The 16,623-nt window shown below is 39.0% G+C and overlaps 1 protein-coding gene across 1 annotated transcript in view; it reads right to left on the bottom strand.

Annotated features, from left to right (window-relative positions):
- dcc (DCC netrin 1 receptor) overlaps positions 1–16,623 on the bottom strand; it is a 306,576-nt gene that overhangs the window by 54,168 nt on the left and 235,785 nt on the right. The window contains exons 19-24 of the mRNA XM_040158011.1: positions 12,734–12,972; positions 10,832–10,970; positions 8,106–8,213; positions 7,034–7,228; positions 6,870–6,902; positions 1,659–1,724 (exon numbers count right to left, since the gene is read on the bottom strand). Coding sequence (XP_040013945.1) covers positions 1,659–1,724; positions 6,870–6,902; positions 7,034–7,228; positions 8,106–8,213; positions 10,832–10,970; positions 12,734–12,972 — 780 coding nt within the window. The remainder of the gene's footprint in view (positions 1–1,658; positions 1,725–6,869; positions 6,903–7,033; positions 7,229–8,105; positions 8,214–10,831; positions 10,971–12,733; positions 12,973–16,623) is intronic.

Here is a 16,623-nt window from a genome sequence, read left to right as displayed (position 1 = left end):
AAGCCAGAGGAGGGCGGAGGTCAGAAGGTGGCAGATTTATGACCGACTCATGCAACAGCAACAGTGCCGACAAAACGTTAAGAGTCCATCTTCAGACACACACACACACACACACACACACACACACACACACACACACACACACACACACACACACACACACACACACACACACACACACACGAGCATGCCTCACTGTCCTCCAATGAGACACTGAATCACTGCCAGTTACAGACCCTGACCTCTGACCTCCTCTGTGGAGGCGGGGTAACTTAACAGTTTTTCTTCAAACAGAAATTAGAGGAAACAGTTACGGTTAGGACCATGATTTGTAGGCTGTTATTAACAATAGCTTTAGCAGTGGTCTCTGTGTTATTAATAGTAGCAGTCTTAGTATTAGAAGAGTATTTCCATTGGCATTACAGAAAGTATTGTTAGCATTAATATTAGCATTAGCACGAGTGTTACCATTAGCATTAAAATTTATATTTTTTGTTAGCACTGATATTAATATTAGCTTTATCTTAAGTAATAAACTATCATTAGCATTAACATTAGCGTGTGTATCAAGATTAACATTGGACTTGTGACTAACGATTAACGATTAGCTTTACCTTTAATATTAGTTAATGTTAATAGTAGCAGGAGAATTAGCATTAGCATGTTTTTACTAGCATTAGTGTAAGGACTATCATAGCTTCTGCAGCATTACCATGAACATTATCATTATCATTGTCATTGGAATTTTTGTCAGCGTTAGCATAAAAGAATAGCATTAACATGAGTTTTACCTTTAGTATTAAAATTAACAGTCTTAGAATTAGAATTAATATTATTATTAGCATTAATAGTGGCAGAAGTGTTAGTATTAGCATCAACAGTACCATCAGTATCAGTATTATCGTTGGCAATATTAAGGTAACATTTGAATTACAGCTAATATTAGTATTAATGTGAATATTACCCTTTCTTTTGCAATTATTGGTAGTCGTTAAGGACGAATATATCTCAATATGTAAGTATAAATCATAGTTAAAAGGAAGATAAATAATACACCATTCATCCACAACATTAAAACTGGTAACTGGTTTGGATGTTGCGGCTGATCGGTGTAAATATGTATAGTGTAGTGCTATAATAAGAATAATTCATTATCATCCTGAGATTCATGCTATTGAAGTTTGACACTGTTACAAATGTATTTTTGTATTATTAAAAACCAGAAGCTCATATTTTCCGCTGTTACTGTCCCAAATCAGATTATTATCAACAATATTGTTGTTGTTTTTGTCATTATATTAAAATCTACAAGATGAAGATTTATATGCCACCACAATCTTTTAATCCTGTTTCTCCATACAGATGATTATTTTCTCCAGTTTGTAAAAACACTGATTGATGGTTAAGATATTGAATATAATTAATATTTCCTGCTGATGGGGATTCAGCAACAAACAGGAAGCGAAGCTAACGGCCTAACAGAGTGTAATTTAGCGAACGGCAGCTCCTTGTCAGGAAACAGCGAGTCATTAAAGGAAGTTTAGACATGACTGAGGCGAGTGATCAAAGAAAACAACTTAGTTGCTCTGATGATCTGATGATGATGATGTCATTCTACTTTCATGGAGAAGAACAGTGTGTGTCTATGTGTGTGTTACCATTGATGCTGCTCTTGTCAATTAGGTTGGTGTCAGACGGCCAGTAGGCGTGGTCTCCCCCTCGACCTGGAAGATGAGAAATAAACAGGAACATCAGGAAAGAACCAGGTAAAAGAAAATGAGAGAAAACGACAGAGAGGAAGAGAGAGAAGCTCAGAGTCATTTTACTTTAGATGGTGCACTCACACACACATGTATGTCGTACTGTATGTGTGCTGTTTTTGTGTATGCAGTTCCCTCCTGAGAGTTCTTTTAGACCAAATCTTCAGGTTTGAACCAAATCTTCTTCTGTCTGAAACCAACACTGGGTATTTTGTCCCCATAGTAACAACTTATAGGCATCTACACTATCAGACAGCTAAAGGTGACTGAACAAGACTAGATTACCAACGAGACAAAGTAAACAACTGCCTCAGACCTACAGGAGCCCAAAATTTCCGAGACTCACTGTGTGGCAATTTTTTAATAATCTGTTTAATTGCAAACTTGGAACTTGCCCCACTGAAGTGCAGAGTATCAATTAATGGATGTACTACCCAATTCTGTGGTCCTGTCCTTTAGAGGAACCCTGTGTAAAATGGAACGTTTAGTGTTTTGGTTTATATTGTGCTCTTGTGACACATACTCCACCATTACCCTGGTTGCTACAACATGCAAGTTGTTGTGGGTCGACTTATGGAAAGGACAGCTCTTAAATCAACACATTGTTTTAATTTTGAAACATTAAATCAAGTGCTTCTAGTAAATGCTACTACAGTTTCCATGGCCAATGAACATGACGCCAATGGCACGGCTACATCACTTGATTGGTTAAGACAACGCAACTAAAATAGATGACATAAACACAATCTCAGTTCAAAAACCAAGGCCAGATCAGCACCTTGGGTTTTACATAATTTTCTTACTTGCTTTAATCTTAGTACTATAGAATATTTTCTGTCCACTGTACAGTAGCTGTCTCATCTGTTATATTATATCTGTTATATTTGCTGTATATAATATCTGTATGTTCTTATGTGAATTGTATCTAGTTGGTTAATATTCATTTCTTAAGTACCATTAATCACTGAAACATTTTTTTGAAGAGGAAGTCAGAAAGGTCATCCCAGTTGCTGTCAGAGAACAGAGCCTGGAAACTGATGTGAGAGATTTTCCAAATCCATCACTGTTGCTCTTGTCAGGAAACCAAACCTAAAGACCTGCACATTGCAAACTCACTGAGAGCCAGATTTGATACATAATCCTCCCACATTTTTAAACTAAAAAATGGTTTCTTCTCCCACCATCCAGCAGCAGCTGCAGTGAGTTTTGGTACCTTAAAATATAAAACAGATTTGATGGGTTTTTTTTGCAGTTTGAAGTTACAGAAAGCAGTATGATTAAAGCTAGTTTGGCTTTGTGTGTGCATTAAACAGTGTGTATATCTAAGTGTGAGTGAGTGAGTGTATGTGTGTGTTTACAGTGGAAGGTCCACAGTGACAGGGCTGAACATCAATCTTCCCTCCCCCCCGACGACACTTCTGATTTATATGGAGAGTGACCGCAGTGTGTACATGTGTACATACCAGACACACACACACGCACACATGCATGCACACATTCATGCACACACGCACGCCTGTCAGTGACAAACAGCACCATTTAACTCCCTGACACTGGAGCTGAGTCTCTCTGGTTCAGTGTCTCAACGCTTGAATCGCTTCACTGCACTTCAGTCCAGCTGCACAGAATGTATTTGTAGACGGCAGCAAGTCCCTTATTAGCTCTGTATATTATACTGGACTATAAACTGGAATCTGTTTGGACTTAAGGTTTTTGTCCTGACGGTAGCTAAGAACTGAAAAATCCAGGCTTGTGTCATACAATGAACAATTAAATTAAGCTAATTTAGCTATTTACAAACGAAGAACACGGCCCAGGTGATGAGCTTTGTGGACTTGGATAAAGACTTAGACATTGTCCCTTAGGGTATCTTGTGAGGGAATATGAGATGCTCAGTCTGTTGATGCAAGCCATTCAATCCTTGTAAATCATCACTTTTATCCAGACTGAAGTACCTCAACAACTGTAGGATGGATTTGCATGAAACTCCTCTACCACCATCAGCAGGTCGAAATTTTCGCTAATTTAATGAGATATCTCACAAAAGTACTTGATAGATTGGCACAACATTTGGTACAGACATTCCCAGATGATGTAAGTTAAAGATTTTGGTGATCCCCAGATTTTTCCTCTAGCACCACCCAGAGGCGAAGTGAAATTTCAACGACTTTTAGATGGATTGCGATTAAACTTCAGGCACTCATGTTCTCCTCAGGATGAATTCCAATAACTTTGATCATTCTTTTTTTTTTAAGCATTTCTGATTTGTTTTATTTCATAGAGACATTAGAGAGTGACAGGAAAGGCGGGGGAGAGAGAGAGGGGATGACATGCAGCTAAGATACCAAGAACCCAACTTTGATTATTCTGTAACTATCAATCTAGCACCATCGTCGGGTCAAGATTTCAATTTGTCCAGTACTTTGGTTTAAGACCGAATACCTGCAAAACTCATGACATTCCCATCAGCCTCACCTTTGTGTTAAGCGCTAATTAGCAAGAAGGTGGTGAACAAAGGCTACACCTGCTTAGCATTAGCATTTTGGCATCGTCACTGTGAGCATGTTGCCATCATGGACGGGGTTAGCACAACGAAATTGCGACACTGCATGATAATGATTTCTGTGCTTGACATCCTAACAGTGTAAGTGTAACAGTTTCTGTATTTTTGAAGCAAACTAAAAGTTTTGAGTGTTTATTGGTATCATGCCCCCTTCTGCTTGCTGTTTTCTGCAGCTGATGAATAGCTCCAGAAAACAGAACGCTAATTATGTTATGAGTTAATTTGATGAAATTAAATATGGTAAACAGCTCTTTTCCATCACCTCTCATATATATCTGCAATAATAATCACAACAGCCTCCTCCTCCCCTCTCTCTCGCTCTCCTTTTATTCCTCTCTCCCAGAAGAAAAATGATTTTTTGCCACGTAATGAGCAAACAACGTTCCTACAGCTTGATGTGTCGGGACTGTTTGCATAAGGTGAAAAATAAATTCAATTAAGAAGGAAATGGAATAACCTCCTCTATTTTCACATTTTTCTTCTGTCTCTTTTTTCTCGCCAAATAATTTCTCATTAGTCTACATGAGACTAACAATGCTGAAATTTAAGCCATCTTCATACCAGGCTCATCCTCCCTTTCATCTCTCCTTTATCCTTCTTTCATTCTTTCCTAACCTCTTTTAACAATCTCTCCTGTTTTCTCCTTTCTATCATCCTTTGTTTTTTCTACTCTTTTCCTCTCATCTTCCTTTGTTCCATTCTTTGTTTCCTTTATTCTAAATATTTTTTTCAAATGGCAGTAGTTTAGAAATCAGGTTAATATGGGACAAATACACCGATCAGCCACAACATTAAACCGGCAACTGGGTTTAATGTTGTGGCTGATCGGTGTACTCAGTGAAGTTGGCTTCAATTCAATTAATTTAAAGTGTGTACTTGTACAGTTATTCCACTTCTGCACATTTTTTGTCCCTATAATACTCCTGCATAACATGAGCTGGTAACTTCGTTCCAAAAGTCACATATGCGGAATCAGGCTCCTTCTTTTCATCATAATAGCTACGACAGCTATTAAACTCTCAAGCTATTTGTTGGAGAAAAAAAACATTGCCAGATGATGTGGATTTGCATAAAATTCAATGAAACATTAACTAACTGAGCGTCTCACATTCAAGCGTGAAATTACGTGAAATTTTCAGAGGCTCAAAAGTAATTGGACAAACCAACATAATTATACATATAAGGATTATTTGGAATACTTTGATGAAAATCCTTTGCAGTCAATGACTCTCTGAAGTCTGGAACCCATGGACATAACCAAATGCTGAGTTTCCTCCCTTGAGATGCTTTTCCAGGCCTTTACTGCAGTTGCCTTCAGTTACTGCTTGTTTGTGGGTCTTCCCGCACTCAGTTTTGTCTTCAGAAAGTAAAAAGCATGGTCAATGTGGTTGAGGTCACTTGGCCATTGAAGAATATTCCTGTTCGTTCTTTGCCTTGAGAAGCTCTTAGGTTTCTTTCACAGTAGGTTTTGGGCGATTATCCATCCGTTCTGTGAAGCACAGTACTGATCAGCAATCAGTTCTGCAGCATTTGGCTGAATCTGAGCAGATAGTAGACCTATGCACTTCAGTGTGGTAATCCTTCTGTATTTACAGTCATGAAGGCGCTTTTTGATAGACTTTGACAATGTTACGCCTACCTCCTTGAGAGTGTTCTTGACCTGGCTAGAACTTGTGAAGTGGTTTCTCTTCACCAAGGAAATAATTCTGTGATCATCCACTTTAGTCTTCCAGGCCTTTTGGTGTTGCTGAGCTCACCAGTGCATTCCTTCTTTTTAAGAATGAACCAAATTGTTGATTTGGCCACTCCTATAGTTTTTGCTATCTGTCTGATGTTTGTTTTTTCAACCTAATGATGGCCTCCTTCATTTACATCAACACTTCTTTGGACCCCATATTGAGAGTTCCCATGAAGAGCCACAAAATGCAAATTCAACACTTGGAATGAACTCCCGACCTTTTATCTGATTAATTTGTCATGAAATAATGAGGGAACAGGCCACACCTGGCCATGACACTGATCAATTGTCCAATTACTTTTGAGCCTCTGAAAATGAGGGACTGTGTATAAAAATGACTGTAAATCCTAAACAGTTAATGTGATATTTTTGTGAAACCCCTTGAATTAAAGCTGAAAGTGTACACTTCAATCACATCTTGATTTGTTCTGTCCAAATCCATCGTGGTGGTGTACAGAGTCAAAATTAGGATTTGAATATCAGACAGAATTTGATGATAATCTGAAGGAAATTAGAGATGATCTGATAAAACGGCATGAAATGAGAAAATGGTTTGGAGATCAAAGTTAATAAGAGGAGGATTTTAACATTTACATTCATTCACACATATAGAAAACCCGATGAGAAAACAGACGCAATGATGATTGAAATATAATAGATGATTTGATGATAACTGGAAAATCCAATGAAGAAATTATTGGAGGGTGAGATATGATGAAAGATTTCTATTAAATTGTAGATCGTATCAGATGATGCATGGCTGAAAATTCACACGCACGCAAACGCGTAAGTAGGGAAAAAAGCCCACCTTGATCATTTGCCATCTTGTCCGGATGTTCCACTGAAAGAGAAACAGAGAGAGAGCGAGAAAACCTTTCAAATATAAAACAAAACAATGCATTTACAGATAAAGCAGGTCTTGATATTCAGACCACACAGACCACACATGCAGACACGGACACCATTACAGACCTTTGACGGTCCTGAAGTGGACGGGCTCAGACAGCGGGCCGACTCCTTTGGCGTTTTTGGCCTGAATCCTGAAGTAATAAACCGTGTCGAGGTTTAGATCGACGACCTGATGGGTCAGCCGGTCGCCGCTGATCGCCTCCATTACCCAGTCATCTATCGGCATGTTCTTATCCAGTGTGTAGTACAGGATGTACCCTGTCAAACAAGAGGTTTAAACACAAGATGTGTTCTTGTGCAGAGTGCAGAACAGGATGATGCCTTCAGACAGGAATACATAAAATATCAGAAGAGTTTAAAAAAAATTTGCATGTTCTTATTCTGTTTCTAGGAAAAATGTTAAATGCGTGAGGGAAAAAGATTCAACTTATTCACATCAATGTAACATGCTGAATTTAGGACAAAAGAATTGCCCATATTCCCACGTAAGTTGTGATATTATACTTGGTGTTAAAAAATGCAGTTGTTGTAATATAAGACTAGATTTGATATGCAGAAAGTTTCATTACAGATAAAGACAGACAGACATTTAGAGGTAAATGTAGTATGTACACCAATCAGCCATTGTTGTATAACATTTAAGAAAAGACAAAACATTTTTTATCGAATTAGACAAAAAATATGAAAATATAAAATCTAAAAATATTTGTTCTGTGTGTACGTTGTGCTGCTTTATGCTGTTATCCCTGCAGGGAGCGTTTGATTTGTCCTCCGGGACGCAGCAGCAGTAGCAGAGCTCGTTAAAAACAGACGGGTTTACAACCGGGTTGATAGCCCAGAGGAAAGAGAGAGAACAGTGGAAGAAAGTGTGTGTTGGTTGGATATACAAGATACTCTGGGTACACAGAGCTACAAGCGAATTCTTGTGCTCTTGAACACTGTGTTAATATTTTAGGAACAGAATTTTTGCTCTACTTTCCGGCTTTGGACAGACGATTAATCTATTTACTGAAGAATAATCAGCAGGTTAATTGAAAATCAAAATAAGTATTACCTCTAATGAATAGATAGTGTGACTTTGGATGAGTAGAGTGGTATACCTCTGGTGATTTGGTGCGTCTGTGCAATCACTCACCTGTGATTCGTCCGTTAGCCTCCATTGGTGGTTGCCAGCTGATTAAAATGGCGCGTGGTCGTCCCTCGCGACTGATCACAGTTAAATCTTTGGGGGCGGAGCTAGGAGCTGTCAATTACGCAGAAGAGAAAAAAAAAACTTCAGTTTTTGCATAGCAGTGTTCAGAAGTTCGTGAAGCATTAGGTAATTAAACAGCGGATTATTTGCTGAAATTTAGCAAAAATTAGTTGACATATTTCATTAGCTGCAGGTAACAAGGGCAGCCGATTTTCAGGCTATGGTGTGAGACACCTGTTTTCAGGCTCTGTGTCATGCCTGAATACTGCCCAAAACAAATTTCACACCAAATAATAGGACGCCACAAAGCCAGTCATTTGATTTTAAATGAATAGTGGCTAGGTTATGTATGATATCTCTACATATATAATGTCTGATCATCAAGTTTTTCCTCCATATTTCGGCATCCATATTTCGTGCAGTGATCTATGCACTTACACACCACACACATACACACACACACACACACACACACACACACACACACACACACACACACACACACACACACACACACACACACACACACACACACACCCAGGGGATCACCAACGTCAGTAGGATTCATGGTAATCCACTCAATAGATGTTGAGATTTTTCAGCCTGGCCCAAAGAGGTGGACCGACTGACCGACTGGCAGACCAACATCACCATCCCTACAAGGTTACCATGGCTAAAAGTCACTTTAGCACTTCTAAAGCTCACTATTTGAACACTTTTATCTCATTTATTTAATCCATACACATACAGAAAAAAAAAGGGACCATTTCTTGCTGCAGTGAAGCTACAGTAACTAATTACTAATACTAAGTATGATTGAAGTTTATAAGTGAATATTATCTATGTCTAATAGGAGGGCAATAGCAGCAATGCCTGAATTGTGTAGGCCAAAAACAATGGCCTTTAATAGAAGAGCCAAGGTTTTAAAAAAATGTTGAATGTTCAAACCTTTTAGTTTCAGTTTACCTTGATGTTAGTGATGAACTCTCAGATTTAAGCTCATTCTGCATATCTGTCACTTGAGTCCTGTTTCTCTGAGACTAATAAGTAATGACTAGTGCATGTTATTCCAATTTATGATTATGCTCTAGCCGATGTGCTCTTGGGCTGTTAGCATCCTATGACTACCATAAATTGTATCTTCTACAGTAACTTCGACAGGTAGGACCACAGAGATAGCATTAAAGATGAAGGGGTCACTAAGGCCAGTCAAACTTTTTGCTAACTTGCTTGTGTGTATACAGCTGTGCTGAATGGCAGGTCATGTCATTATTTATTTATTTTTAACTTCTGATGCTGAATTTTGTGGTGAGGATGGCAGGAAAAGTTTTCTTCTGATGACTCTTCCATGAAGTCATATTTGTGCAGGAGTCACTGCACCGTAGAACAGTGATCCACCACTACAGAGTCTGCTAAATCTTTTGCAGTTATGATTTGGTTTTTTGATTTGCCTTTCTAACAATCCTACGAGCAGATCTCTCTCAAAGGTTTTCTTGGTCTTCCCAGCCTCAACCTGACCTCCACCATTCCTGTTAACTGCCATTTCTTAATTACATTATGAACTGAGAAATCAGCCACCAGAAAAAGCTTTGCTATCTTCTTACAGCCTTCTCCTGCTTTGGCAGCATCGATTATTTTAATTTTCAGAGTGCTAGTATAAACAAATAATATAGTGTCACTTAGCTGATGTCTTTTAGACTCGGTGGGTGATTATTTCTAATTGTAAGGCAGAGGGGTTAGGATCTGCTGCAAAGGCTGTTTTCCATGTTTTGCTGTGAAAATGTGGTCAGCGTTTGTGTGTCCAGAACTGGTGGATCACTGCAGGGACTGAGTGGGCTCAGTCCGTCTGCTCGCTATGAATGTCAATGTATTCCAGCAGGGCCCCAGGGAGCTGGCGGAGGTAATGCTGTTCACACTTAATTGGATGACAAATCCGACAAACATGATTGTAAACATCCTGAAAGGGATACCTTGACATTTTGATTTCAGTCTGTGGTTGGGTCTCATTGTTGCAGACAGTTGTCATGTTGTTGTGGGGAAGAGTAAAGTTTCTTCATGACACCTCACCGTACCAAAACAGAAGTTCTGTTCATTTGTAAAACACCAAAGTAATCGCTGTTCAAGGTGGGAAAGAAAATAAAAAAGCCTGGCACCCATATTGTTGTGGTGAACCCATGTTTAGTGAACCTGCCCTCATTCAATGTATCCCTGTTATTCCGAGAATTACTTTGAAATCCCCCAGAGAAAAACTTTGAACTCTATGCATTCAGCTGGGTGTTTTAGATGTCAATGAAAAAAATGATAGCTGTGTAATACACTTTTCAAATGTAAAGTGTATTACATTTGAAAAAAAAAAAACACAGAAGAATCACCCACTTATTCTTAAACTCTGCAACTAAACTAAAATCACGAGCATAAAGGTTCATCCTTGACCGTGGTAACAGCAGTTTGACAAGAAAACACTTAACTCAAAGTCCACTTAATGTTGCACAGCATTAGTTCACAAGCAGCTGCTTCATTCATGCTACACCATCAATGGGCCATTCACTAGCTGTTTAGCCGACAAATAAAGTCCAATCGTATTCATACAGATGTACTGAATGGCCTTTATAACCAAGTTTGCTGCTGCCCCCGTGCAGAACGTAAGCGTGTGTCTAAGAGATACATACCTGCTTCATATGTTGTGGCGTGTGCTGTCATACTCCACGTGCTGGACTTGCGGCCTTTGGTTACCATGACAGCGAACTCATACATGGTGTTTGGTTTGAGGCCAGTGACTGTATGGCTGAGGGCTGTAGTGTCTGCAGACTGGGCACACAATACATTTGTAGAATTTAGATGTTGCTAGAATATAATTAAGGGAAAAAGTAGTTGTTTGTCAAGAAAAAAGACTAAAACTGCTGTTACAATATAATAAACACCCACACCCACACACATATATACATATGTATATATATATACTTTGCATTGCAGTGGTTAGCACAGTTGCCCCACAGCAAGAAGGTTTTGGGTTTTGTGTGGAGTTTGCTTGTTCTCCCCGTCCCTTCGTGGGTTTCCTAAAGCTTTTTCCCACAGTCCAAAGACATGCAGGTTAAACGGCGACTCTTACGAAGCCTTTAGTCACATTAGTGAATATTGACAAACCCCATTGGCTGCATAAACTGTTTTCACTTTAAGACCAGATTTCTGGTTGTGCTTGTGGCACCAACAAAATGTCCTATTCTCAGAATCTGATGGAAAGAAACGAAGAAGACCTCTCCCTCTCTGTCCTCCTCCATCTTTGCTTTAGTAAGGTGAATAGACTGTCTGCCTTTGTATAGATTTTCCTTTATAGGTTAAGGTTTTTCTGAAGTTCAGAGTTTTGTTGGAAGAAAAGAAGTCTCACCAGTTGAACGGAGCACATGACATGATCAGTGAAGAATTTTATCTTGTTTTCAGAACAATCAAAATTACTTCAGGTCACAGCATGTTTACGATGAGATTTTTCCTAGTGTACTGCAAAACAATCCAAGCTGTTTTTTGTCAACCGAGAATATTTTTAAAGATATTTCTTGATCAGTAAAAGCTTCTGAAAAAGAAAAAAAAACCCCACACATATAGTGTTCAGTTAACCTCCACTGTGTTTTCTGCTTAGATCGCTGTAACTCTGATTTGTAAAACTTTTTGACCAACCATGATTATTGTTTACAGTGCCTGTGCTCCCTTTAGTTTTGCTAGTGAGCTGCTTGATACATAGCAGCAAGGGAGGGGAAACCTGCCTCAAATTAGAGCAGGCAGTACACAAGAAGGCAGGTATGACATTTAATCCCCATCAGATGATAATCAAACAGCTGCAGGAAGTGGAGTTGCTGTGATAACATTTCTTGTTCAGTAGGAGTAGTAAGGTGAACTAGGACTTAAGGTGGGGGACATGGTAAACATTTATGTAAAAACGTGAGCATTTCCTTGCAGACAAACTATAATTTCGTCATGTGACAGCTTGTATGGAGCTTGTGGTGAGCTTCTAAGTGAGCTGAGGTGTGACAAAGTAGCTGCTTTGCATGTCTCATGAAGCCCTGAGTTAAGTCCCAAGACAGGAGCATCAAGTCAAGACAGGTAAGTCCCAAGTCAAGCCCGAAGTCATGAATGATAAGTCCGAAGTCAAGGGTAACAAGTCCCAAGCCAAGTCCCAAGCCGAGCCTCAAATCCTAAACAAGTCATGAACAATCAAACACACCTATCCCTCCTGACTCTGCAGTGTGACTGGCTGCTGTCAGACTGATTCTAAATATATCTGTTGCCAGGAAAATCAGGTGTTAATTTGCTGCACACTTTTTTTTAAAATAAAATAATGTTCAAACTTTGGGTTTTGGGGAGGAAATCGAGAAATTATAACTCAAAAGTCCAATTAAAGTCACAAGTCATTAGTGTTACAGTCAAAATCAAGTTGTAAGTCTTCGGTCAACAGATTTATAACTCAGGTCTGACCCGTGTCCAGGTCATGTCAACAACCCTGGCAGAGACAATATTGAACTAGGAAGGGATGTAGAACAGCCCGGTATGAATGTCACAAGTTGATTGTCTGTGTTTACCTTGTACTTTCCACTGGTGGAGTAGCTGGTCTTCCACTTGACGGAGTAGTACCGGACCTCAGATGCCTTCTGGTTCTTGGTCATGGAGTTGTCAGCCCAGGAGACGCGGACGGAATCCGAGGACAGAGCCACGGCTTGGACCCCCACCGGGGGGATCATGGGAATGCTGGTGTCTGGCATGGGAGTGGGGTATTTATCAAAGAGGTGGAAAAGGTCATCCTCAGATGGGTCTATGGGGTCTGGGGGGAGGTTAATGGTAACCAGGGTGTTTGGGAATAATTAATGAAATCATACAGTGTAATGCATGTGTGATAATGAAGGTTTATATAGGGAGACATGAGTGATACAAGCATATATTCAGATTAATATAGGTTTGTGCATGCATATGTAAAAGAAAAAGAAGCAAATATAATGAACACATTAGATGACATGCAAGTTTTTAAGTGTAATGCAGCAGACAACAATGTTTGTTCGAGAAGAGGGAAGTACGAGAGGAGAATTGGATGGATGAGGAAGTGAAAACAGCAGAGAAAAAGGAGAGAAAAGGACAAAGAGTAAGAAGACAGTGAGAGACAAAAGATGTCACTCTAAACAGGAAGTGGAGCCACAGATCCAGGGAAGGGTGGGGCTTGAAGGACCAAACATAGCAGACTGGAACCAGTTGAAACCTAACACTTGAGGGTCTGAAGACCTGAAAATTTTTAAACTTTAAAAAATTTTTAATTTCTGGATGGTTTACTCCTTTACTGTAGTTCACATTATCTTTAATTGCCAGTATCCATAATATGATCGAATTTACCTCAGGATTTGGCATTTTGGTTTGTGAAGGTTTTTGGTTTTTTTATACAATGTGACTATATCACGTCATGCTAGCAGGACAGAGCATAGTGTGTTTTTTTAAGACTTTCTTCCCTAAAAAACAACCCTGCAGGTAATTTTTGCAGCAGTTTATTATGACCCATTGTTACGTTTTATCGTGAAGCAATATCTCGCGTGTCAGACAACATCAGTCTTTTCAACAAATGCCCAAAACAAAATTACCTTCAAGTGACAGTGCCCTCTAGTGTGCGTAGTAATTATGATGTGAGCAAAGGAGGAAACCAGGTTGATGTTGTTTTATAGCGACAAAATCCACATAGTGGGGAAGTCGCGGTGGATGGATGGGTCGACGAAAACATTTAGACTTTAACATGCGAACCACTTTTCATTTCCATTTTCAAACTGACATTCCACATTTTTTCTGCTGCTCCATTGACGATTGCTCCATAACCTTAACCACGCATTTATTTTTGTAACCATGACAACAAAGGTCCTCCAACCTTAGTTAAGTACTTATTTTAACCCAAACCACAATCTTTCCCTAAATCTAACCAAGTCATTTTTGTGTCTAAACCGAACCAAACCTTAAACTTAGTATTATAACATCATAAAAGGGTCAGCTATTTATTTTCACAACTAGAATTTTTAACAGTTTATCCGAGGCATATCTCCGGCTGCTGTATAGATGCTGTTTCAAGTAACGCTCCTATGGGTCACATCACAGGGGAGGGAGAAACGACCTACGTATGTGGACGTTCAGGTTTGAGGACTTGTTGGTTTTCTGTCTGCCAGTATGGCAACTGTTAGAGGCTGTGACATCAAGAGCAGGATCTGAATATCAATTTTAGTCCATTTTTAAAGGAGAAATTGTTTGTTGCTGATTGACCACCATGTTACGAAATCTCAGGGATTACTTTGGTGCGTACAATTATCATAACTTTTACAAATGCTCAGAAGTACAAAAATAAAGCTCAAGTTGTAATAAACCCCAGTTTTCCCTTGGAACTAAAAAAAAAGCCCTTCCAAGAAAATCAAATTTGAAATGTTGTATGGAAAAAAAAAATCCAGCATTGAAGAAACTTTTAGTTTTTCAGGCATCGTATCAATTCATACTGTTGGCTTGTGTAGATTTGAACAAATGAAACCCATCTGTGTGGATCTTTGGCTCCAGACAATCAGAGATGCTGCCTTCGGGTGCTTTCAGAAACACTACACATTTGAGCCTGTTTTCCATCCATTCATTAGCTACAACGCTTATCCTTTTGAGGGTTGTGGGGGTGAGCATGTTTTAGCATCCCAAACTCAAAAATAAAGAGGAACATGGAAATGTACGTGGGATTCAAATTTCAGGTTTGTTTTCATGTGGCAATACTGCTCATCACAAAAATTAATATTATTTATTCCCGTATGTAGCTGTGATTACTTTTTAATCTTTGTGAATCAAATTTGCATTTACTTGTTGATGCTGAAGTGCTGCTCTGTGTAATAAACAAAAATAAACAAAAATTAGTTTCTGACATGCAGCATCTGAACACCTCACGGGAGGTATAAGTATGACCTCAGAACCAGGAAGTTCAAGCTCGAGAAGCACCTAAAGGCAGCAGAACATGAAACACACGCTAACAGATGCTATAAGATGCTAAAAGAGAGCTGGAATGAGCAGGGATAAACACGGTCAACTGACGAATAAAATATGAAAGCCACTCTGTTGATTCCAGCTCTGTATCCTCTGATCTACTGACAGGCAAACCTACTCGAAGCTGAAAAACAGTTAGTGACACAGATAAAGTAAAAAAACAAAAAACACATCGACTCAGAAGCTAATAGCACAATCATCTGGTTCACTGAAAAATCACTGACATGAATCTCAACTGAATCCTTATTTTTGGTATTATGCATTTAATAAGTAAAACAGCCTGTCGGCCAGAGATACTTTCAATGCAGGAAAATCTCAGTGAGGTTTGTTACTGATTATTTAAATGTTTGTCCCAAAATGTTTCTATCCAAGATTACATGAAGGTAGAAAAAAAGAAGATTAAGAAGGAAAATATGCCACAACTAAATAAGTATAATCAATTGAATAGAAGCAATAGAATAGAATAATGCAATAGAATAGAAAAAAAGTACAAAAAAGTACAATGTATAAATATTAAATAAAATGTTAAGTCTAAATCTGAGAAGGAGGATAGACAAAAAACAAACACTTGATGTTTCAGTTCTTTTAAAGAAACTGAGCAGAAATGAGAACAGAGGATGATGATCTCTGTCTGTCTCTCTGCAACAGAAAAATAGGGGTTTAACATCTATTTTTATCTCAGTGCCTTTAAAAACACATATTCTCTCTGCCTCACACATAAACACAGATTTTAGAAGTGTAGCTGGAAAAACTCATTTCTAACTCTACAGTTGAACAGACTGCTCAACCTCCTCAGGCACCACATCATTAGCCCACAAGTCCACCTACACTATCTGAACTGTTGACCGGCCGAAGTGGGCTACAGGTACAGTACTGTGCAAAAGTTATAGGCACTTCAGGTGTTTAGACTCTTATGCAGTACAATCAGAGAGGCATCTGATTGGTCCCAAATTCATTCTGCAGCATGACAATGACCCCAAACACTAAGGCAACTTATAAAGAACTATCTTCAGAGACAAGAAGAACAAGGAGTCCTGCAAAAGATGGTCTGGCCCCCACAGAGCCCTGATCTCAACATCATGGAGTCAGTCTGGGATCACATGAAGAGAATGATGAACTGCTTAGAAGAGACTGTCCTGTAAAAAAACGAGCCCATAGGTCATCTGAGCAAGCATGTTATGGCGATCTATTGCTATGTTATTGTTAGATGACCTCTCGTGGCCATAGTAATCATGACAGGAGCAAAGGAAGAAATCAGGGGACATAGTATATAGAGTGACAAAGTTCACATAAGGAAGAGGCTGGGGTGGATCCATGATCTGTTCCTAAACCTAACCAAGTAGTTTTTGTGCCTAAACCTAATGAAACAATGACCATTCAATAAGCTTAACCATTTATTGTTATTACTATCATTTATTATTGTAGCCTTGATGAT

Source organism: Xiphias gladius, chromosome 20 (genome assembly GCF_016859285.1).
Source record: "Xiphias gladius isolate SHS-SW01 ecotype Sanya breed wild chromosome 20, ASM1685928v1, whole genome shotgun sequence".
Classification (NCBI taxonomy): domain Eukaryota; kingdom Metazoa; phylum Chordata; class Actinopteri; order Istiophoriformes; family Xiphiidae; genus Xiphias; species Xiphias gladius.
Note: the sequence above shows the minus strand (reverse complement) of the source record. Positions and strands in the feature narration are given on the sequence as shown.